The sequence below is a fragment of the Sceloporus occidentalis genome, unplaced genomic scaffold, assembly GCF_023333645.1.
Source record: "Sceloporus occidentalis isolate IW3139 unplaced genomic scaffold, rSceOcc1.0.p SCAF_19, whole genome shotgun sequence".
NCBI classification, from domain to species: Eukaryota; Metazoa; Chordata; class Lepidosauria; order Squamata; family Phrynosomatidae; genus Sceloporus; species Sceloporus occidentalis.
The window spans coordinates 4,781,159-4,805,990 of record NW_028316999.1 but is presented as its reverse complement, the minus strand read 5'-3'; the positions used below and the strand labels follow the sequence as shown (position 1 = coordinate 4,805,990).

The window sequence follows — 24,832 nt, the reverse complement described above, 5'->3', positions numbered from 1 at the left end:
CCACAGAGATAAAGTGACATATATATCTGTGCGGCACAAACTTCACAAAATGAACAAAAATATGTGGCTAACTGACCATAATACCTATATAAGCTTACTGGACATCCCTTTCCAAACCCATAGACATTAATATGGAGCTGGTATAACAGTCTCCACTCTTCTGGGAAGACATTTCACAAGATTTTGGAGCGTGTGCATGGGGATTTGTGCCCATTCAGCAAAATAAACGCATATTAAGTGAGGCATTGATGTTGGATGAGAAGGCCTGGCTCGCAATAGGTTTTCTAAGTCATCCCAAAGGTGTTATGTGCATGCCATTCAATTTACTCCACACCAAACTCAGCAAACCATGGACCAAAAGTTGGACGTATATAATTATCTTTGTACCCTGTAGCATTAACATAACAGGTTTGGGAAAAGGTAACTAAGAAGCCCTAGGACGTGGAGTCAAGACTGTTAAAACTGCTGGACAATCCCACCAGATGCAATTTATGATGCATAATAACTGACATCTTCTCCAATGAGCATCTGAGGTCAAAAGAAAGATTTCAGCCAACGTAACTGGAACGCAATAACCGTTGTTTCATTACTTTCATATTTGTTTCCCAATGAGAAGTCCAACTGGACAATGACATAGAGGGATAAGCCATAACATTATGACCCCCTGTCTAATATTGAGTAGGCCCTCCTTTTGCCACCAAAACAGCCCTGACCCGTCGAGGCATGGACTGTACTAGACCTCTGAAGGTGTGCTGTGGTGTCTATCCTTAAGTCCTGTAAGTTGCGAGGTGGGGCCTCCATGGATGCATCCTGGTGCCATGTGTTCTTCAGGTAAGCGATGCATATGCCCCGGTCATCCACGCGATGTAAAAGAAAACCAGATCAGACCAGTCCACCATCTTCCATTGCTCCGTGGTCCAGCTCTTATGCTCACGTGGCTATTGTAGGAACTTTCACCAGTAGCCAGGAGTCAGCATGGGCAACCTGCTGCCTAATATATCCCACCCACTGATAGGTGCCATGATATTATCAGTGTTATTCACTTCAGTGGCCAAAATGTTATGGCTGATTGGTGTATTCCTTAAAGTTTTTTGCCAACTGAGAGTTCCAATTAAAGGCCCTTTTCCCATATTATAACTGTAACAGACTCCTGGTACTCGGCCCGAGCACCTCCGTTAGATTGATGATTATAGTTGTCACGCCACACCATGAGTTGAGACTACATACAAGGGTTCAAACCAGAAAATAAGAACACTTATACAATACCACATTTAGCTGTGCATGCAGTTTCCCATCAAGCCATCTGCCCATAACACCCTCCATTTCAGCCGAAACAGCCCTCAGCCCCACCAAAGCAAACAAGCTATTTAGACTTCCTCGGCCCCTGCTGGTTACTGCTCCAAACCAGGGCAAAACGGGCTCGATCTTTTCACCAGATACCCCAAACCCAAGGAAACCTAGTGAAACCTCAGCAATCTGTGCACCAAATTGTGCCTTCCTAGCTCCACTGGGTCCTGGGCAATCACATTAGAAAGTTATCTGACCGGCAGGTAGTTCAAATACAACTCAGAATACACACTTTATGACATAACAACTGCTATGTAAAACTTCCACACAAACAAATCCTGTCCTTACCCATGACAATAGCTAAGTAACAAACCATAAAGAGGTTAAAAATTTATCCATTTGTGTTAAGGTTTACAAAGCTTCACCAGATGAGGTTTTGGGATTGTTTGATATTAGGAGGGTACCTTGCTTTGGACCACATATTTTTATCTGTAAAGTCCTTTTTTTCTTTTTAAAAACTCAGCTGATAAATAGGGTTTTGAGGACAAGATGATACTTTGTGTCTACATTTATATGAGATGTAAATGCAGCCGTTAACAAATTAAGCATTATTTGCTAGCTAGTACATATAATTATTTTCTTTCATATGTAGTTTTAGGAGTCAAACATATTTTTCCCTCCACAACTGGGGATATCAGGTTTAAGTCCGTGCTTAATCAAATATAATTTTATAATCAAAAAGACTCCTTTTGGCTTTAGTAAGTTAAAATATCTATATGGAAGAAAACATAATTTAAAGAGAAGTGGAAAATACTTACTCAGAGCTCATGCTTGTCATCACCAATGATCTTGTATTCTAAAATAAAAAATAAAAATGTATGGTTAAAAAGACAAATATTTGATGGCACACACATATACTATATGGACACATGTATTGGGACACGTGACCATAACACCAACAGGGACTTTTATGGCATCACATGCTAAGAACATAGACATTACTATGTAGTCACCCCCTTTGCAGCTATAACAACTTCCACTTTTCTGGGAAGGCTTTCCACAAAATTATGGGGTGTTTCTGCCTATTCATCCAGTAGAACATCTGTGAGGTCAAGCATTGATGTTGCATGAGAAGGCCTGGCTCGCAATCTTTGTTCCAGTTCATCCCAAAAGGTTCTCAATGGGGTTGAGGTCAGAGGGGGACACTCAAGTTCTTCCACACCAAACTCATCCAACCATGTATTTATGGACCATTGGGCACAGCCATGCTGAAGTAGAAAAGAGCCTTCCTCAAACTGTTCCCACAAAGTTGGAAGCATAGCATTGTCCAAAATGTCTTGTTATGCGGAATCATTATGATTTCCCTTCACTGGAAGTATGGGGCTTACCATACCATTATCCCTCCTCCACCAAACTCCAAACAGTTGGCACAATGCAATCAGGCAGGTAACATTCTCCTGGCTTCTGTCAAACCCAGACTCACCCAGACTGTCAAACAGAGAAAAGTGATTCATCATTCCACAGAACACGTTTCCACTGCTCCAGAGTCCAGTGGCGGAATGCTTTAAACCACTCGATCCAAACATTTTACTTGGTGATGTGAGGCTTGCATGCAGCTGCACAGCCATGGAAACCCATTCTATGGAGCTCCCGCTGCACAGTTTTTGTGCTGTTATTAATGCCAGTGGAAGTTCAGAACCCTTCAGCTATAGAATTATCAGAGGGTTGGTGACTTTTAGGCACTATGCACCTCCGCTTTTGCTGCTGTTCCTAAACACTTTCACTGATGTTCTTTCTAGTTGGGATGGGAAGGACAACAGACGTGTAAAATTACATGAGTGAAAAGAAATGTAGAAGAATTCATGGGCTTGAGAAATTGTTTGCCTGTTATTACCCCCCACTAGCTTCCAGAAATACTTCTCTTCTGATAAAACTTATTTAGCATGTTATTGTGCATCACACTCCAGCAAGTGGTATTTTATATAATGTGCTCTCATAGCTTTCCTGCCATCTTCAATTTTTTATGAAGGGCAAAAAAAAAAAAATTATAATAAAGCTCCATTCAAAGTTTAGGCTGCATAAAAGCCTTCCTCGCGAGACTATATAATTCCATTAAAATCAAACAAGCCCATAGAGACACAAAAAGCTATGGTAACAACATCTACATAAATGATTACAACGCAAAGAACATCTTGATATAAATGAGGAAATATAACAAATAAGCATGTTAAAGTGTTGTGTTAAGAGTAATGCTTGGCAGAAACAAGAGATATACAGCAGAGCCAGAATCAATCCATCATCAATTAGAAATCTGTTCTCACAAAAAAACATGATCCTGCCCTGTTGTATGCGACTTCTGACATTTGATTGCAGCAACTGAAAAATTAGATGTAAGCTACGGAGAAGACTTGATCCCTCTGCTGAAGTTGTCATGCAGAGAAGTTTATTTTGGCATCCATTTGCTTAGCTCTGTCAAACTTGGAGTGACCACTGCAAGCTCATAGAAACAGATCTTGACAGAAAATTAAAACCATTCAGCCAATCTAGTCTGGCCATTTTTCTTAATGCAAAGACTCAGACCTTAATCAGTCCTTAGTATTGCCTTAGATTCCGGACAGCCATATGATTATGCTTAAATGTCTACCTCACTCTATTAGCCTCTACAACTTCTGCTGGGATCCATACTCCATAATATTCTAAAGCTAGCGGTAACTGGGCAATAATGTTAAAAATATTTTTATTAGAAAAATATTGAGTGTTTTTAATATACATACACACAATCACTGGCCACTTTATTAGGTACACCTGTGCACCTGAAGCAGATGGGCTACAGCAGCAGAAGACCACACTGGGTGCCATTCCTGTCAGCTAAGGCTCACCAAATTTGGACAATGGAAGACTGGAAGAACGTTGCCTGGTCTGATGAGTCTCGATCCCAGCTGCGACATTCCGATGGCAGGGTCAGAATTTGGCGTAAACAACATGAAAGCATGGATCCATCCTGCCTTGTATCAACTGTTCAGGCTGGTGGTGATGTAATGGTGTGGGGGACATTTTCTTGGCACACTTTGGGCCCCTTAGTAGCAATTGTTTGTAATCCTTGGTCTACAGAAGATTACAATAGAATTGCTGTGTGTAGGATCTTTAGTGTAGTATATTAAGGTCAGTGAGAAAAATGTACTTAAAAGACAGAGGTAGATAAATACACTGTAGGTCCAGCTATCTGTATCACAAAGAACTAATTTAATGTAAGAACCTACCTACTACAAAGAGGTGGCACTTTTCCTATTCCTCATATGTAAAGAACATGTATGGTTTTCAGGCCATATAATATACAATTAATATATTATGCCATGGAAGAAAGGAAGACCTCCATCTGCCCTCTGGTAAGTCATGGGAATTCTGGCTCCTATAGATTACAGATACAATTATCTCCATATCCTATAGAAATCCTTAAAAGACATCAGACCTTGCTAGTTCTAGACCTTGTTTCAGCCCGCTCCTTGTGGTCCTACCTAGGATCAGCGTTTCAAATCCTCGCTGTGCATGACAGCGGCTCAAATAAATCATAAAACTAGAATTTAAAAAATTTGCCTTAAAATATTTTTCCCCTATTTGTAAAATCCTCTTATCTGCAATTCATCCAATACTGGTGGTAATGGTTGCTGCTATATATTTATAAAGCCTATATTAAGATATACACGCACAACTTTTATGATGGCTTTAGAATGTACATTAATAAAAACAAGTAGCAATGTGTCCCTAAAAACACAACACAATGTCTGTTATAACAGTGGTGTACTTTGATGCCCAATGAAGCCTTATAGAAGCATGTGTAGGGGCTGGCAGACTTTGTGCATGTTCCAAGATGGCCAGAATCATGATGTATATGGCTCCCTATTCGCTGCCACGTTTCAGCAGTTTACCTTGTCATGTCTCAGAAAGGTAAGAGCAGAGAGAATGTTCTGTGGTCTGTTTGCTTGCAACTCATTTGTTAGAACAGCAAAGATAACTTGATGTGGTTATAGATTTTATAGGGCAACACAAACAACTTCACGGCACTAAAGCTGGTATCACGTGTCTCTTAAAACATGGTTAGTAAGCTGAAAGTCACCACCCCCTTTTCTGCGTGAGTTTCATTGCTCCATTCAGGCAAACTATTTGGCTAGATGGATTGCTTTTGCTATGGTTTTAATAGATTACGGACTTTAAGTGTGATGAACACAAACCTGGAAAAAATACAGATTTCCCCAGGCACAATTGAAGAAATTTTCTAAGGCTCCCTCTAGTTCATTAGATTGGAACACAGTTGCAAGTGGTAGCTTTAAATCTATACTATTAATATGCCACTAGGATACAAGTTATGTAGCAGTGTGACATGATTTAAGTCCTGCAGAAGATTTCATTATTGTAGCTCTATATAGAATGCTAGTATACAATAAATATACCAGGAAACATTTGACATAAAAAAAAACAAAAAAAAAAACATAACGGAAAGAACATCCAGGTCTGGAAAATCATCTATATGTCGCTGCTGCAAAATAGGTATAGACATTTTGACTCAATTAAGTAGTATATAAAATGATATACCAAACAAAAAAGATTAGGTGAATGCATAGTCTTCTAATTCCAAAGTATTCTACAGTTCTGGAAGTTTGGGAAGAAACTCCAGCAGACTGACTGATGAGGCAAGAGCACAGCCTGGTGGTAACATTCAACACAGGCAAGCAAAAAGCAAAGGACAGTAGAAAATCTTCATTTGCTATGTGAAAACTGTTAATATTGAAATATTATATGTTAACATAGAAAGGAACCAGTATTAATATGTGAAGATACATCTTCATACAGAATATTGACAGTTCTTTATCTACTCACAATTGTTTTCAAAAACAAAATTTGAATATACATACATTTATAATCAGTTACTAGTTTAACTTTGTAATTTTGTTTCCAGATTTTACAAAGGTCCTGTTTTTTTATGTTGAAAAATAGACAAATGTAACACAGTTACATTTCTAAACTATCTCATTATAAAATCTAATTATTTTATTTTAAAAGACAATAATATATCAGGAGGGACAAAAAAACCAAGGACTGTCAAGCGGCAATTGGTGAATTGATTCACGCAAGAGCATGATTGGGAAAACAGATAGTGAACAGCATGAGATAAGTTCCTAGCTATGTTTCTTTGTCTAGAAACATTTCCCTAATTAAATGTTTCAGCACTAAATGCCTAAAATATTAAAGCCAAGCTGAGAATATCAATCAGGACACTATTGTGAACATCCCTGAATGACATGCAAGGAAATCGTGTTTTCCTTAGAAGATGTGGATCTAATTTCATAGAGAAGGCAAAAGCCTCATGCAAGTTTTACAGTAACAAATCTAAAACAATTGGAGCTTTGAAACATTATTAATATGTATATACCGTATTTGCTCGATTATAAGACAAGGTTTATAAAGACAAATAGAGGTCTGATTATGAGACTAAGATCCAGATCCCCCGCACCGCTGCAGGGGACCTTGATCCTCCCTGTCTCCCCCCCACACACACACACTTACCGGTGCTTCCTGCTGTATTGCTGGGGCAGCGGGTTGACGTCTACGCGATCCGCGTAGACAACATCCGCTGCAGCCGGAAGGAGGTGTGGCTAGCAGCGGGGGTTGTCTGCGTCCGTCGTGCATACCTTCCCCGACTGTCAGAGATCAGAGAACTCTGATCTCTGACAGCCAGGGAAGGTATGCGCGATGGACGCAGACAAACCCTCGCTGCCAACTCCACCTCCTTCCGGCTGCAGCGGAAGGAGATGTCAACCCGCTGCCCCGGCAATGCAGCAGGAAATTGGAAGCACCGGTAAGTGTGTGTGTGTATGTGTGTATGTGTGTGCGTGTGTGCGTGTGTGTTAAATGGGGGCATAGGGCATTTCTGGAATGCCTTATACCCCTATATGCCACTCTGGCACTTAGGGGGTTAAAAGGGATATTATGCGGCAGAGTGGCATATAGGGAGGTATAAGGCATTTCAGGAGGCAGAGTGGCGTTAAGGGGGCATTTAATAGAGCACTCTGCCTCCTGAAATGCCTTATACCTCCCTATATGCCACTCTGCCCCACAATATGCCTTTTAACCCCCTAAATGCCAGAATGGGATATAGGGGTATAAGGCATTTCTGGAGGCAGAGTGCTCTATACAATGCCTTTTAACTCCCTTAATGCCACTCTGCCTCCTGGAATGCATTATACCTCCCTATATGCCACTCTGCCCCATAATATGCATTTTAACCCCCTAAATGGCAGAATGGGATATAGGGGTATAAGGCATTTCTGGAGGCAGAGTGGCACATAGGGGGTCAAAAGGCATACCATGGGGCACAGTGCCATATTGGTGTGGCAAGCCTGGGGGCAGATGTGCGTAACTGGGGGACAGGTTGGAAAATACAAGGAAATAAAAACAAAAAAAATATTTTTCTCAATCATAGCTTTTATTTAAAAAAATACTTTACATGAAGTAACATTTACTGGTAAAACTTTTTTCCTTTAGGGTCGTCTTATATTCAGGCTTTTTCTTTTTTTCCTAAGTTAATATTCAGATTTTGGGGGGTCATCTTATAATCAGGGTCGTCTTATAATCGAGCAAATACGGTATATGTCCTTGGTTTCTTTTTTTTACTGCCAAAAAAGATGAAAAGGACTACATCTCATATTTAGAGAATCAGGACTGACAATATACCTACTTAATGATTTGATAAACCTTAGTTCCTGTACAATTCCACCATAAATGGATGTGTTAGTAGTCTTAAGTATATAATGTATATAATGGGAAAGTTTCCTCCTAGAATTTCATTGTGTTGGTTAATAAAAAAGACATTTTTCATAGCTACTTTTATTACTTATCCTCTTTCAATTTACAGTTCTATGCCATTTCATGAGCATACAAGTTGATATATAGTGGACATACAAATGGATATATAGTGAAGAATATCAATGGTGAATAGGGTTTCCTTCTCAGCATAAATCAACACGTAATGTTTAGACTTTACTATATCCAGGATCTAGTTGACAATGTGTAAACTATGTGACGGCATTGTGTTTTATTAAGAAAGGCGGGAATGTTGTGACCTCCATTAGGAACTTGTTTAAGACATGCCCCATCAGCTCCCACTTAAAAAGTTCACTCGTTCTAGAAGCTTGTTGGAATGAAACCAAATTTATTTTAACCCGAATGGGACCAAATTCTTCTTCTATGTGAAGTCCAGCCTGCACTGCTAAGTTGTTAGTCGGCTAATTACTGAGCAGACTTATATTAGAATAAATATGAATATAAGCCCAAGAGAAAAGCCCATGCTTTACTTTTCGAGTGGTAAGGATATGGAGTTGGCGGCATTTAATTATTTTGAATTATGAAAATATGGAATTATATTCTTCTTGCTAGGGGTTAACTTACTTGTTATACTATCCTCTGAGTAGGCAGAGATGGCCCTGTTTACAAATATTTTCAAAATTCTATATACATTTTTATTTTGCAGAGAACACAATTCTGATTTGACATTTCATTTGGTGTTTGTTTTTATTGGTATTCACTTGCATATCTTTTGTACTTATGCCCTGACTGCGGGTGTTGTCACCTCATATGTGTTTTGTGTGTTGTGTTAATTGTAATAAGGTAATCAAGCATTGAAAGGATGAGCCTCTGTGTCAGGTGGGACGTTTTGTTTTTACAAGCTGTAATAATGGATTGGAACCAGGGGGTTGAAGGTTGAGTGTCACAATATTTTTTATTTTTATTGGATGTGCAATTGGGAAATCAGCTGAGAACTTTAAATGTTTTTTCGTGGGCCGCTTCATATTACCATGTGAGAAGTAAAAAATATTTTTGCGCTTCTTTACGTATCGATGCTGTTTTTGGGACCTGATGCATTACAACATTCCCTTGGGTCTCTCTTTTGTTATGACCATCAATCAGCTTAGATCATGTGGACATTTACATGAACAAAACCATGTCTTTAAATTGTATGTAACATTCTCACATTGCTGTTCCAGACAAGAACTACCAACTAAAAGTCAGAAATCATAACAATACATTGTTTTCACTGTGCTTTATCTGCTAATTGTACCTACTTAAATGAAAATGCTATACTGTATAGGTTTGTTTTGTTTCAAATTGACCTATGTCAAGCTTGGGGGGAGCCAGAAATTATAGCAAGTTTATTTATAAAATATGAATCTGGTACAAAGCTTAAAAAGCACGCTTCCCTGCTAACTAAACTAACTGCTTGCTATGGTGATAAGACCACATTTCATATACTGAACCAGTTTCAGTATCATTTTCTACATAAATGACTGTGCAACAGGGTACTTCGACAGAAAAAGTGCTTTTAATGGGAAATACCCAGTTGCGTATCTATCTTCGACATTGGCCTGGGCCTAACCGAGGCAGCTCTAGCAGGGGCCTCCACTACGCTGCCTTCCTTACAGCTGAGCACCAGAATATGGCAGCGTATCCTAGTGCTGTCTTTCAAGGATGCATAGCTCCAGCAAGTGTGAACTATGGAGGCTGCACAGACTCTTCACAGTCCTCCACAGTGTTAGTGGGCTAGCTGGGGAGATCGCCCTTTTTACTGACCCACAACAGTGGTGCCTGAATCAGTCAAGCGGGCGATAGGCTTGCTGTTTGCAGTAAGGGGTTACTGGTACCCACCAAGACCTGCCACCTTAGGCCTAGTCAACCTAGGCCAGAATACACCACTGGCAGTGCCCCTAGGGTATGTTAATATTTAAAATAAGATCTTGGTTTGCTTGAGACCACAAACACTATTTAAGTATTTAGAAATGTTAGCAAATACCTGCAGAAGTTACCAGTTGCCTTCCACAGAAAAGTAAAAGGGTGCAGAGTTCCATGACAGGAGTCATTTTTTTTTTTTTTTAATTTTTTTTTTTTTTATGGGTGCCAACAGTCCACTTAATTTCAAAACGTAAACAACTCTTGGATACAATACTTGGATTAGGAGGAAGTTTTAAATATTTTCCATCCGAAATGTTTTAAGGGCATATCAGATTAATTGAAAAGCAAAAGGTGCTTATACAATAATTTGTTGACTATTTAATCAATAATATATTGAGAGAAGCCGTTTGTTATCACATGGCAGAAATACACTTTAAAAGCTCTAAAAAATTGATTCCCCCAGCATCATTCTTTCATTTTCAGTTAATGGATTGTAAAGTCCTTCACACCTTGTCCTGCCCAGCAGGGTTTGAGAATTCACCTTTTTGCCACCTTAGACTTCTTTAGTAAGTTATAGCTCCATCTAGCGGTGTTAAGTTGTATTACACCTTGTTTTCTAGTTAAAGAATAATGCATTGTGGGTGATTGCAAGGCATTCTGGGAGGGAGGAGCCTCCATTTTATAGTCTTCAGTCACCAGGACTCATCATCAGAGCTGTCTCTGTATGTCTCCTTCCAAAACTCCACCATCTGTGTAATAGCATATCTGGTGAGACATTTACTTCTGTTTCAGGGACATTATAGTATTCAGAGCTGTTCAGGTATTTACATTATTGCTCAGGAAAATTGACTGTTAGCTAGCCATGTCATTCTATGTATAGGCAGCCATTTTGCCATGTACTTCACTGTTATGTAATGTTATTATACATGCAGTTCCTATGCTTTGTACCACATCACATGTACGTGCTCACGCTTATGCACTACAATCCTGTTTTGCCATATATACTCAACAACCTGTTCACCAATAAACAAGTTAAACTACAAAGAACAGTCCTCTTATTTGGAAGACAGGAATGGTTTATACTGAATGTCAGACTGCACACTGTGTGAACGTGTAAGAAGACAGAACACACCTATTTCAAATAAGATTTCATTTTACACAATAGTAAAATCCAAAAAGCTACAAAAAACCCCCTGAGTCTTCGATTTGCAAAAAAAGCTGCAATATGGATAAGTACTGTCAAACACAAACGCTATGAACCCTAATAAGGCTGCTGGTTGCTCCATAAGCACAATTTTAAATGTGTGGTCTCTGCCCTTGGAAGACATCATCATTGAGGGTGCAACATATGGTGATGTCATAAAGGCGGCAAAAAATGTAACACATTTTTCTTACTTGCTAGCAATAGTGATCTTTAAATATTGCAACAGCTTTCGTGACAAATCACAGATCTGGCATTTCCGGTCACTTTTAGCAAATCTGATCAGTCAGCTATGGATATGTTACACATTTCTAGGCAAGCTCTTGCAGGCTACTGGTATTGAAAGGGTTACTACACCTACTAAAATCTTAGTAATTTTAGCCAAGAAACAAAGTATTTATTTACTTGGTTAACGATTTAGCACCACTTCCTATGCTATACTTTTATCGACAATGAGATTGCATTGTTTAGCTATCATTTATTTGTGTGTGTGTGTGTGTGTGTGTCTTTGTAATACATGCATGTTTCCTGACTTGCAAACGCATTACAAAGAAACAAAACAATGATTTGATTGTACAAATTGTAGAACATTTAGTTTCACATCTATGGATCCCAAAGATGTCTTAAACCCTTTGTAACTTATTTTTATTACACTATAAAAACGTAAATCAATTGTACAAAAATGTGCCAAAAACATGTTCATAAGAAGTGGATTATTACTTATAAAAGATATAAAAGTACATTTATTGATCAACCTAAAATAATTCTCATTATGTACCAAATGGTAGGATTGTTTGGTATAAAAAAAGCATCCAATGATGCTAAGATTTGTGAAGTCAAGGATAAGTATGATCTTTTAGCTGCAGTAATCCTTTATGTGGTTGTGTTAGCATTAATTTAATCATTTACATTTTGGAGAAACAATAAGTTAAACACATACAGTGTCAAATTTAAGATTCCTAATGCCCTGCCATCTAATTAATAAAAAAATATTACTGTATTCATGTCATTTTTAGAATGGATGGAAATGTATTGTAATATATACATATTAGAGATGAGTAAAAATTTACCAATCTCAAGGGAAAATTTGTAAGAAAAACCTTTTTTTCCCCCCATCAAAATAGACATCTTGTAATATATGTGCCACGCAAATGTACAAGGCAACACACACACTAATTTGTAACCTTCCAGCAGATATGGGGGCCGGCTCAAATTTCTCCCTTTATTTAGTATTTGGTCCTCCCGAAGACTCATATTGCTGGAAAGTCTAGCCTAGCCGTTGCTTACACATGTACACATGCTCACACACGTGTACCGACTACACATGCCCAACACCTTTTTTTAGGCCCAAGGACATCTTTGTACTGCTACTATACTACACAATATTGCTTATAGTACATATTCACTGACATTTTTATTTTTTTTCCAGTTCTATATTATATGTTCCGATTTACAAAAAGCTCTGCAATGCCGAAGGTAGTTTAATGTTTTAGTCTAACCTGAGAAAAATGTAGCATTTCGCGCAAATAGCTGCAATTAAGAAACATGAATCATAGTTACACGTAAAGAAAGGTATTTTGTTATACAATTAAGGTAGCGATTGTAAATACTGTGGGTATGGCTATTTGTGGGCAAAGTCATCTATTTTTTGTGTTTTTATTACTCCCGCTCTAGCTACATAAGAGGTACAAAAGTTATTCCTCTGGTTTTTGTCATTATTTTTACAGAATAGACAAATACACTGTAGGTGCAATTAATTCTATTCTGTTTCTACAGTATGTTAGCAAGCCAATACCAATTAGCGCTGCATATTCAGAAACCACTGCAGAGCAAAACACTACAAAAAGGCACCAAAGTAATTTACCATTCAACTAACCTTTTTGGTTTTGTCTGTTTTCTTAAATTCGCTTTTCTGTTCATTAAGCATTGCAGACGGTCCGTCTATTATATCAGATGCCGAAGTTCTACAATCAGCACCTAAAATCAATGGAATGAAAGATATAATTAGCACTCAAAACGTTCAAGCGGCTAAGCATTCAAAGTACTTGAGAGCAACTGACAAAATACAAAATAAAAACTTATAGAAAGGATTTTCTTTTCAATCATCAGTGTAACTCATGTGCAAAAAATTACATGTAAAAAATGCATAAGCACATTTTCATCAAGTGCGGCTGACAGGTCTTAAGAAATAATCAATGAACAACCAGAAATCTCAATAAGCATTACAATGGCATTGTGATTTTGACAGGTGTAGATGAACATACATACACAAAAATAGCAATTATCGGTCATCGGTAACAGAACATCTTCACTACACCTTAGCGAGCTACACAAAAATAAACTCAATACTTTTCCATTATTTATATAGTGAAAACAGAGTTCGGTTAGTTAAGCCAGGTTTAATACATTATATCGCTATGACTTCACTATGAACGATGAAAGGCCAACCCCATCAAGATTTGCTGCATTAACCCTGCTTAATGCATAATTTCTTTGCAGGCGAAGCTTGCACTGTATACGGCAGTTAACGGCGAAAAAGATCTTCCTAATTTACAGCTTAGTAAACACGCCACACAATATCAAAACACTTACAATGGCATAAAACAAATAAAAAAAAGTAAAAATTGAGAGAAGTGCTCCTGGCTCTTCTCTTAATGTTCCTGGCCAATGTCAAGAATGTCCCTGCCTTTAATCTTTCTCTCATCTTTTACCAACCCTAGAAGGACGATGAATATATGGAATTCCACCACTGAAAGAAAACTATAACTAAGTTTGGTGTAGCTCCACAATCAGCAAGAGGGAATAAAGCTTCTTAGCACTACAGAGTACAAGGCAAAATAAGTACTATTGATCCAGATTAAAACATAAAAGCAGAGACTAATCTGAGCGTACAGTCAGACTGTGGACCCGGGATGCAAGCCCATTACATGACTCTCATACTGTGCTGTACTTCTCTGCAAGTGTGCTTCTCAAAAGCTGCTTTACAATCTGTTATTAAATATTGATCAATAAATATTTCTTTGTTTGTAGTTTGTTTTGCCAAAAAGGCTTATCTGAAACTGTACAGTGTAAAACAAGAGATTGCATACAAATTGAAAGAAAAGAAAAACGTAAGATTTCAACAAAAGTATTTACAATGGGTTAATCTTGTAGTTTCCATTGTATTTTATTTAACATACCATATACACACACACACACACACACACACATTTATACATATACTTAGGTACAGCTATATTGACAACCCAGTTTTATTTAATAAGCTTACTGATAAAAGTGGCACACAATATTTACTGGATTACCTTGGATAACTGAAGGAATCAATACCTCCAAAATAGTTATATTTACAGATTAAGGCTCATTCAACAAACAAAACTACTCTAATACGTTAAAGGCTAAACAGGTCCAACATGGCATACACAAGTACTTTGATCAGGGAAAATGTTTTACAGGCTTTCATCCTGGACATGGGCTTCTCACAGCTTTAAATTTGAACTGTGATTTAGCTGTTTAAAAAAATCCTTAAAATAAATGATAAATAAGCATATTCAAATAAATGTGACTAGTGGCTGAACATAACTATAGAATAGTTTCTTATAACTAATTCCAGCGTAACAGTCTAGTTCAAGAGAAAGAAAAATGAAGATCATTTCAATAGCGCTCAAGTTAAAATACAATTGCTTTAATACACAAATAACTGAACACGGGGTGATTGGTTTTCATTACAAATTATCAGGCATAGTAACAGGGTACTAAGCTGTTTATGTCTATCCAATCTACATGTCTTCGCTACACACTTTTTCTATTTACTTTGTCAATTCAGAAATAGGGATATTGAACTTCCATCACATGAAGGTCTGGATTCCCAGATCACAACAATAAAAAAACCCTGTAATTTTATGTAAATTAATACAAATATGATACAGAAAATTACACTCGCCTGCGAAAGGCTGTGTTTAAATGTAAATATGATTAGGCTAAATCTTGATTGAACAGGTTTGTTCTAATTGCAACTGACATTTGGCTGTTTGGATAAATTGTTAATATGGATTTGTGTATATATCTTGTATATCTAATAGAGAGGTCATCTGAAATCACAGTGATAAAGACACAAGCTGCTGTTTAACAGTATAGACCAGAATTAGGTGAGGAGCCTACAGTCAAGCATGGTGGTGGGAGTGTCATGGTCTGGGCCTGCATGAGTGCTGCCGGCACTGGGGAGCTACAATTAATTGGGGGAACCACGAATGCCAGCATGATCCCCTTCTTTCGGAGACTGGGCCGCAGACCCCAAACACACCTCCAAGACGACCACTGCCTTGCTAAAGAAGCTGAGGGTAAAGGTGATGGACTAGCCAAGCATGTCTCCAGACCTAAACCCTATTGAGCATCTGTGGGGCACCCTCAAACAGAAGGTGGGGGAGCGCAAAGTCTCTAACAACCACCAGCTCTGTGATGTCATCATGGAAGCGTGGAAGAGGACTCCAGTGGCAACCTGTGAAGCTCTAGTGAACTCCATGCCCAAGAGGGTTAAGGCTAGGGCTGAAACAACGAATCGATAAAATCGATAATAATCGATAACGGAAATCGTTGTCGACGATTTCCGTTATCGATTAATCGAGTGATCGATTCGTTGTGGCTCCTTTTACTTACCTCCGCGAGCGTTCCCCGCTTCTGCTACACGCTCTGCAGTCTCCGCCTTCTTTTAGTTGCGTGACGGATGTGACGCGTTCCGGAGGTAAGTATTCTTCATGTCTGTGCGAATCGCTCTGTGCGAGTGGCTCTGTGCGATTCGCTCTGTGCGAGTGGCTCCATTCGCACAGAGCGGTTCGCGGGGGTGGGGGTGGGGTTTCAGGGGATGCAGGGCAGAGTGGGGGTGGGGGGGCAGGCCAGGGTAGGAGACTGAGTGCAGGGCAGAGTGGGGGTGGGGATGCAGGGTGTGAGTGTGGGTGCAGGGCAGAGTGGGAGACTGGGTGCAGGGCAGAGTGGGGGTGGGGATGCAGGGCAGGGTGTGAGTGTGGGTGCAGGGCAGAGTGGGTGCAGGGTGTGAGTGTGGGGGCAGGGTGTGAGTGTGGGGGCAGGGCAGAATGTGGGGGCAGGGCAGAGTTGGAGACTGGGTGCAGGGGCACAGTGCAAAGTGCCAGGGCTGGGTGCAAAGTGCCAGGGCTGGGTGCAAAGTGCTGCGTGCAAAGTGCCAGGGCTGGGGCAAAGTGCTGAGTGCTGGGTGCAAAGTGCAAAGTGCCAGGGCTGGGGCAAAGTGCTGGGTGCAAAGTGCCAGGGCTGGGTGCAAAGTGCTGGGTGCAAAGTGCCAGGGCTGGGTGCAAAGTGCTGGGTGCAAAGTGCCAGGGCTGGGGCAAAGTTTCTTGAACAGTAATAGTCCACCTCTTTTCAGAATGTTTGGGGTTATTTTGTTTCATAAATATTGTGTTTGGGTTCTTGTACTTTGAAAATATTGTTTTTTATTACATCATAACAAAATAAGAAAAATTTGCATATTGTTTTTTTTTATCCGATTAATCGATTAATCGAAAAAATAATCGGCCAACTAATCGATTATTAAAATAATCGTTAGTTGCAGCCCTAGTTAAGGCAGTACTGGAAAATAATTGTGGCCACACAAAATATGGACACTTTGGGCGCAAATTGGACATTTCCACTTAGGGGTGTAGTCACTTTCGTTGCCAAGGTTTAGACATTAATGGTTGTGTGTTGAGTTATACAGGCTGTGCACTCACTGCTTTACATTGTAGCGGAGTGTCATTTCTTCAGTGTTGTCATATGAAAGACATAATAAGCTGTACTCTAGATTGTAAGCTTGCGAGCAGGGCTCTCTCCACCAAATGTATCGGTTTGTCTTAGTCTGTCAATTCTTGTCTTGTCATATCCCTTGAATTTATGTATTGTATTAAGCGCTGCGTAAACTGTTGGCGCTATATAAATAAAAGATAATAATAATAATAATAATACTCACTTTTGTGCGATACTGTATATATGACTTCAGATTGGGTGTATTACTATACTTGTCTAAAAACAGTGTTTTACTGTTGATGTGTAGTATTTGACACAACCCTACTCTACTATAGACTTACCCACAAGAATAAACCATAGCAGAAGTAATTCTCTAAATTGAGTTATGTTTGAGCTCCTTGTCTTTGCTATACATTATGAAGTTAAGCTCAGCCCTGTGTATTGTTAGGTTAAATCAGTGATATTTCTTCATCCATTGAATGTTGAATAATACAAGAGAAGCTCAAATGTCTTGCTGAGGATACCAGTAATGGTCCTTGCATAGTGGCATCAAGAAGCTGAAACACAACTGTCTATTTGGTCAATAAAGCTAAGAGTATTTCTCTATTAAAAACTAAAGCAGACAATGTGGTCAGGCTCATCCCTTCACTAGACTGTACCTTTCATGACAAAAACAGAGGAATATTTGCCAAAATAGATATTTGTGTAACTTATGCCACGGATACAGGTAAAATGTATTACCAACCCAGTATTTTACCATTGATTGTTCTTTTTTTAATATAAATAATTCTAAATGCTGCTCCCCCTGATTTAGTTAAGTTATTAGAGGCTTATTTCATTCTTATAGGATCCTTGAAGTACAAAGGACAAAATACTTCTGGATGTAGAATGTGTTTCCAGATGTCCTCATGATTTCCTCATCAGAGCTACCATTGTTGAAATGTGGCCAGCAAGCAAATCTAACCAAGAGACAAAAAATCAATATTACGCCCAGACTAATGCAAGTCAGGTCAAGTCAGTTAAGGTCTGTCCAAACTGCACTGAATGATGGATTGGTATAGAGTCAACCAAGCACCCAACATTTGTGGATGTGCAACGAATTATATACATACATACCTGATGGCTTTGCATTCAGTTTGTACTACATGGTTTCCAGCATTAACATCAAGTTTTTTGCAACAACATTAAGATATACGTATCAAAATGTCAAAATTAAATACCCTTAATTGCATTTCACCAAAATAAACCAAATATGCGTTAAGAAAGGTACAACCAGATGCAATTAGTGTACTACAGTATGGCATTTGGCCCTCTGCTTTTCTCTCTTTATACTTCATCTCTTGACAAACTACTCAACTCATTTGGCCTCCAGTATCATCTATATGCAGATGATACCCAAATCTACCCTTCTTCTGATCTCTCTCCATCTCATGTCCCGTATTACCAATTGCTTGTCTGCTATTTCTTCATGGATGTCACAATGCTACCTGAAACGTAATCTTTCTAAAGCTGAACTCATTATCTTACCTCCTTCCATATCCAGTCCACTACCTGAATTCTCTATCACCATTAACAACACGACTATCTCACCTACTAACCAGACCCGATGCCTTGGGGTCATCCTTGACTCTAACCTCTTCTTCAACCCTCACATTCAGTCCCTCTTCTGGTTGGCATTCCACTGTCTCGACTCTCTCGTCTGTAGTCTGTCCTAAATGCTGCTGCTAGGCTTATCTTCCTTGCACGCCCCTTCTCTTCTGCTCCCACACTCTGTGAAATAACACCGTTCCTCCATACATTCCCTCATACTCTCCTACTCGATCCTTACGTTCTTCCCATGGGCTAAGGCTCTCCTCCTCACTTATCACCTCTTCCTTTTCCCATCTACAAGATTTCACTTGGGCTGCCCCATATCTCTGGAATCTACTTCCACCGAACCTTCAGCATTCACCCTCCCAACATTCAAGAAACCTCTCAAAACACTCAGAGAAGCATACCATATTAGCTGCTAGAACTTCCTTGTCACTGATACAACCACCACACTACCTCTCACCCTTTATCTGTGCCTTATGTTTGTCACCGCATTCCCTTAAGATTGTAAGCTTGCGAGCAGGGCTCGCTCCACCTAATGTATCGGTTTGTCTTAGTCTGTCAAGTCTATTCTTGTCATACCCCTTGAATATATATGTATTGTATTAAGCGCTGCAAAATTGTTGGCGCTATATAAATAAAAGATATTATTAATAAAATGATCACAAGCCTACAAGAATGCAATACTGTATTATATATATATATATATATATATATATATATATATATATATATATATACCTCGAAGTCACAAATATAGAAAACCCAATGTGCTTATGCTAATAACACAGCCACTGATAATATTTCATGGTTAAACACACCCATTAAACATTCACAGGGCTGGTGGAAAAGTATGAGAACCCTCGCAAGTTCTTATGTGTCCAGGTAAGGTGCTAGGACAAGTCCTATGTATGCAATCTGATGCCAGGACTGGTCTTTGGGTGTGCTACCTGTGATCTATGCTTGTAACGCAGGGGGCAGGTCCAAAATAGAAAATTATAATAGTAGACCTTACATGCCAAACACAATGTTGTAAGTATAGAAAAAGAAAAAAAAAAGTCAGCAGTTTAAAGGTACAACAAGCTAAATAATTTCTGCGCCATGTAGCCAGAAGTCTTAAGAATGTCATGGGGTTTAATTCACTACAGCAGGATTTGACAATTATTATTATCTCTTATTTATATAGCGCCAACATTTCACGCAGCATTTCTTACAAAACATACCGTATTTGCTCGATTATAAGACGAGGTTTTTTTCAGAGCAAATGCTCTGAAAAATACCCCTCGTCTTCTAATCGGGGTCGTCTTCTAATCAGACCTCAAATAGAGTCTGATTAGGAGACTAAGATCCAGATCCCCCGCACCGCTGCAGGGGACCTGGATCCTCCTGTCTCACCCCCCCCCCATCATACACACACTTACCGGTGCTTCCTGCTGTATTGCCGGGGCAGCGGGTTGACGTCTACGCGATCCGCGTAGACAACGTCCGCTGCAGCCGGAAGGAGGTGTGGCTAGCAGCGGGGGTTGTCTGCGTCCGTCGCGCAAACCTTCCCCGACTGTCAGAGATCAGAGTTCCCCGCACCGGTGCGGGGAACTCTGATCTCTGACAGCCGGGGAAAGTATACGCGACGGACGCAGACAAACCCCCGCTGCCAACTCCACCTCCTTCCGGCTGCAGCAGAAGGCGACGTCAACCCGCTGCCCCGGCTGGAAGCACCGGTAAGAGAGGGCTGAGAGGGGAGGGGAGGGGAGAGTGTGTGTGTGTGTGTGTGTGTTAGTTAAATGGGGGTATAGGGCATTTCTGGAGTGGCGTTAAGGGGGCATTTAATAGAGCACTCTGCCTCCTGAAATGCCTTATACACCTATATGCCACTCTGCCCCATAATATGCATTTTAACCCCCTAAATGCCAGAGTGGCATATAGGGGTATAAGGCATTTCTGGAGGCAGAGTGCTCTATACAATGCCTTTTAACTCCCTTAATGCCACTCTGCCTCCTGAAATGCCTTATACCTCCCTATATGCCACTCTGCCCCATAATATGCATTTTAACCCCCTAAATGCCAGAATGGGATATAGGGGTATAAGGCATTTCTGGAGGCAGAGTGGCATATAGGGGTATAAGGCATTTCTGGAGGCAGAGTGGCACATAGGGGGTCAAAAGGCATACCATGGGGCACAGTGGCATATAGAGGGTTAAAAGGCATATCATGGGCCACAGTGCCATATTGGAGTGGCAAGCCTGGGGGCAGATGTGCGTAACTGGGGGACAGGTTGGAAAATACAAGAAATAAAAACAAAAAAAATATTTTTCTCAATCATAGCTTTTATTAAAAAAAATAGTTTACATGAATTAACATTTACTGGTAAAACTTTTTTCCTTTAGGGTCGTCTTATATTCAGGCTTTTTCTTTTTTTCCTAAGTTAATATTCAGATTTTGGGGGGTCGTCTTATAATCAGGGTCGTCTTATAATCGAGCAAATACGGTATATTCAAGCGGTATGACAAGACTAGACTTGACAAACCGATACATTAGGTGGAGAGAGCCCTGTGTAGAGTTATTTAAACTCCCTGAATTCATTTTACTTTATATTACTGGTAGAATTCTCTGAAAGAACAGTTGAGCTGGCATATCAAGAAGAAAGTTATTATTTTTCTTTTTAATGCCTTCCTGCATAATTACCTTATTCTGGTGAATAAACTGCTGGTGAGAGGTTAAAAATGATCTTGATGATCCCTGACTGCCTAGAGGTTTTTTGTTTTATGTTGATTATTGTTCCCTTCCTGCCACAGCTTTCCAATTTTGGCTAGATGACTTTCCCACATGGAGAACACAGAAAATGATAACCCCCAGAGCAGGTCACACACCTCAGTTCCAAATAAAACTCAGCGGGCACAACTTGTTTTGCCTAATGGACAGTCTGTGCCAGGTGAGGCAGGTGAAACTAGGTAGATGTGGTAAAATAGATGTGGTGGCTTTTTCTTCTATTCATGTTGTGAGAAACTAAGTTTTCTAGAAACTGTACAGTAGGGGAATACTACTGCCCTGCTATACAATACATATGCACTCACAGCCCACCTAAACTCAAGGTCATTGTAATGAATATTCACTGCACTTTACATACAGTATATAAAAGGGCTGGTAGAAAAGGGAAAAAACAAAAGGACTAGATAGTCACAACCAGAAACTTCCTACAGTTGGCTACCCTGAGTACCCCTGCTTCTCTTGTAGTTGTGGCTGTGAACCGGGGCAAGACTAGCACAAGTAGGCTTTTAAATGGATGGGGAAGATGGCAGAGAATAGGGGAAAGAGAGGGAGTTGAGTAGGCAGAAGGTAGACAGGGAGTGTGTGTGACCAAACATTGCTCCTGTGGTAGCAATTGAAGACTGAGGGCTGGAGAAGGAGCACTTCACCCAGAGACTCCAAGTGAATCCCAGCAAGTTGAGTAACATTTTGTAAAGATTTTTTGTTGCCATATCATACCATTTTACCACGGGATGTAAATATTCTCTAGAATTACCCAATGCAGAATTAATCTTGCGAACCATTATAGACCTTAAATTGGGTCCCGTTAGATTTTTAAGAAATCCTGTAAAATTACCGGATATTGTCTAGAAGGCCTCAGCTCCCAATATATCTTAAAAATAAAATCACATACAGATACCTATAATTAGTTTGCAACTATATTCATTAAATTATAAAGGATAGCCTAAACATGTGTCCATAAGTGAACAACATACTAGTCAGTAACCCATGAAAGATGTAGGGGGAAAAAATTGCCACAAACAAGGGGTGCTGAGCAGGAATGGATGTCATCAAAGAAAAAAAAAAAAAGGACAGAGCTAAAAACCACTGCAGAGTAACTAATAACAAAGCTTCTGCAAGGCTATAGGATGCTTGGGGACATCAGTATTCAGTATGTTCCTTTAAAGAGCGAAATCGCAAACATTTTAACATGCAATGCTAAAATGTAAAAAATTACAAGAAAATGTCTGTATGTTCTCAATCTACCATCACAATACATATAAGGTTTAAAGATAAATGTTTCAAAAATCATTTCACCTGTACAGTAAATTAAATGCCCAAGTTTATTACTCTTAGCTAAATCAATCATTTAATCGAATAGCAACAAAAAACCTCGCATTTGCAAGCATACTTGTTATAAACATACATATCTATCTATATGCAAAACCAAAACACATTGTGATTGAATTTTAGAAAAGCATTTTATATGCATTAATGAAACGATGTCTAAGTTTAATCAAGGTCTTCAAACTTGGCAATTATTGTCCTGATTGGATTTAGGCTATGTCCTTTTCTACAGCAATAGCCTGCACAAGAATTTAACAGCTTTTGATATATTATGCCATTGGTTTCATAGGGAACTAACCACCAGTGTATTAAGCCTAAACATCCTAAACACAACTCATAAAAAAGTTCTGAAGCTGCTAAACTCATAAGTATCCTTGGCTGTCCTCAGGCTCCCACAAATTGTGTCATTTTTTCTGGATGACTGTATATTAGCGACAGTGACTCTTTCATCAGCACAAGCGAACATCTTTCAGAAGAACCGAGACACTTATTAAACCACTTGAGCTCATTTGAAGAGCTCCTAAAAACAAAAAAAGATCTGTTGAACAAGTTATAGAAGTAGGATCTTTAAAGCACTGGCTGCTCAGTTAAGCTTTTATTGCAAATTGCTTGCCCTATCTGTAACTGGATTTTAGGACCTTTGATCATAAAACAGGGCTACAAGTCTGTTTTACATTAGCCCAAAAACTAATGGCACTTACTGAATTCTTCATACATTATACAAACACTGCTACATAAATAAAGATTATCACAAAACACTTCTTAGTGTATTAATGTCATGTCAGTCCTCATGAACATGCTCATTTTATATATATATATATATATATATATATATATATATACTAACCAAGTTATATACTAACCAAGTAGATGACAGTAAATGGTATAGCCAACATCTTAAAAATTTATTAAAGTATTTACATTGAAAAAGAACCATTTTTAGTTTTGTTTTTTTTAAATCAGTGTATGTTACAACTCAAAGAGACCAGTTGCAAAAACCACAGGCATTCTACTTGAGAAGGCAACTTGAGCTGACCCTAAACTTCATTGCTGTTTCAACACAACATTTAGATAAACATTAAGTTAAAAAATGGCATGACATCCATCCAAGATGGCACGCCCCCGCACTATGGTGTTTATTCACTAAAGGGGTAGTTGTGGTTTTAATGTTCATTTCAATATTCAATATGAGAGGGTAAAAACTAATGTGTTTCTTCAACATGAAGGATTGAGCTGGCCCTATATAATGCATAATTCACTATATGCAAGGAGAAATCTTATTTTAGTATACATCATATAGGGTCAGACAAGCGCCTCTTGCAGCAGAAGCTCACTGGGATTGGGCCTTCTTCATACATAGTGAAGGAGCTGAAATACAAATCTCCCCAAACTCTTATCACTTTAGTGTGGTGGTGTGAGAGGTTTTTCATAAATTGGGTAAGGCATGGCCTGGTCCAAAAAGTTGTCTGGTTACTCTTAGAACTTTCTAGGACTTGATTTAAAATTTGAGTTTCAACATGTATTTTTTTCCCGTAATCAAACTAGGGCTGCAACTAACGATTATTTTAATAATCGATTAGTTGGCCGATTATTTTTTCGATTAATCGGATAAAAAAAATATGCACATTTTTTGTTTATTTAAAATAATTTAATGAACTGGATGTTAAAAAACAACTTAAAATTTACATTAACATTCTTATTTTGTTATGATGTAATAAAAAAACAATATTTTCAAAGTACAAAAACCCAAACACAATATTTATGAAACAAAATAACCCCAAACATTCTGAAAAGAGGTGGACTATTACTGTTCAAGAAACTTTGCCCCAGCCCTGGTACTTTGCACCCAGCACTTTGCACTTTGCACCCAGCACTTTGCACCCAGCACTTTGCACCCAGCCCTGGCACTTTGCACCCAGCACTTTGCCCCACCCCTGGCACTTTGCACCCAGCACTTTGCACCCGGCACTTTGCACCCAGCCCTGGCACTTTGCACCCAGCACTCAGCACTTTGCCCCACCCCTGGCACTTTGCACCCAGCACTTTGCACCCGGCACTTTGCACCCAGCCCTGGCACTTTGCACCCAGCACTCAGCACTTTGCCCCAGCCCTGGCACTTTGCACCCAGCACTTTGCACTCAGCACCCAGCCCTGGCACTTTGCACCCAGCCCTGGCACTTTGCACCCAGCCCT

The 24,832-nt window shown here is 39.3% G+C and overlaps 1 protein-coding gene across 1 annotated transcript in view; it reads right to left on the bottom strand.

The window, feature by feature from the left end:
• The window catches only part of LOC149302332 (microcephalin-like), a 153,635-nt gene that overhangs the window by 113,338 nt on the left and 15,465 nt on the right, over window positions 1-24,832 (bottom strand). The window contains exons 8-9 of the mRNA XM_089482425.1: window positions 13,086-13,186; window positions 2,106-2,143 (exon numbers count right to left, since the gene is read on the bottom strand). Of these exons, the coding sequence (XP_089338551.1) occupies window positions 2,106-2,143; window positions 13,086-13,186 (139 nt within the window). The remainder of the gene's footprint in view (window positions 1-2,105; window positions 2,144-13,085; window positions 13,187-24,832) is intronic.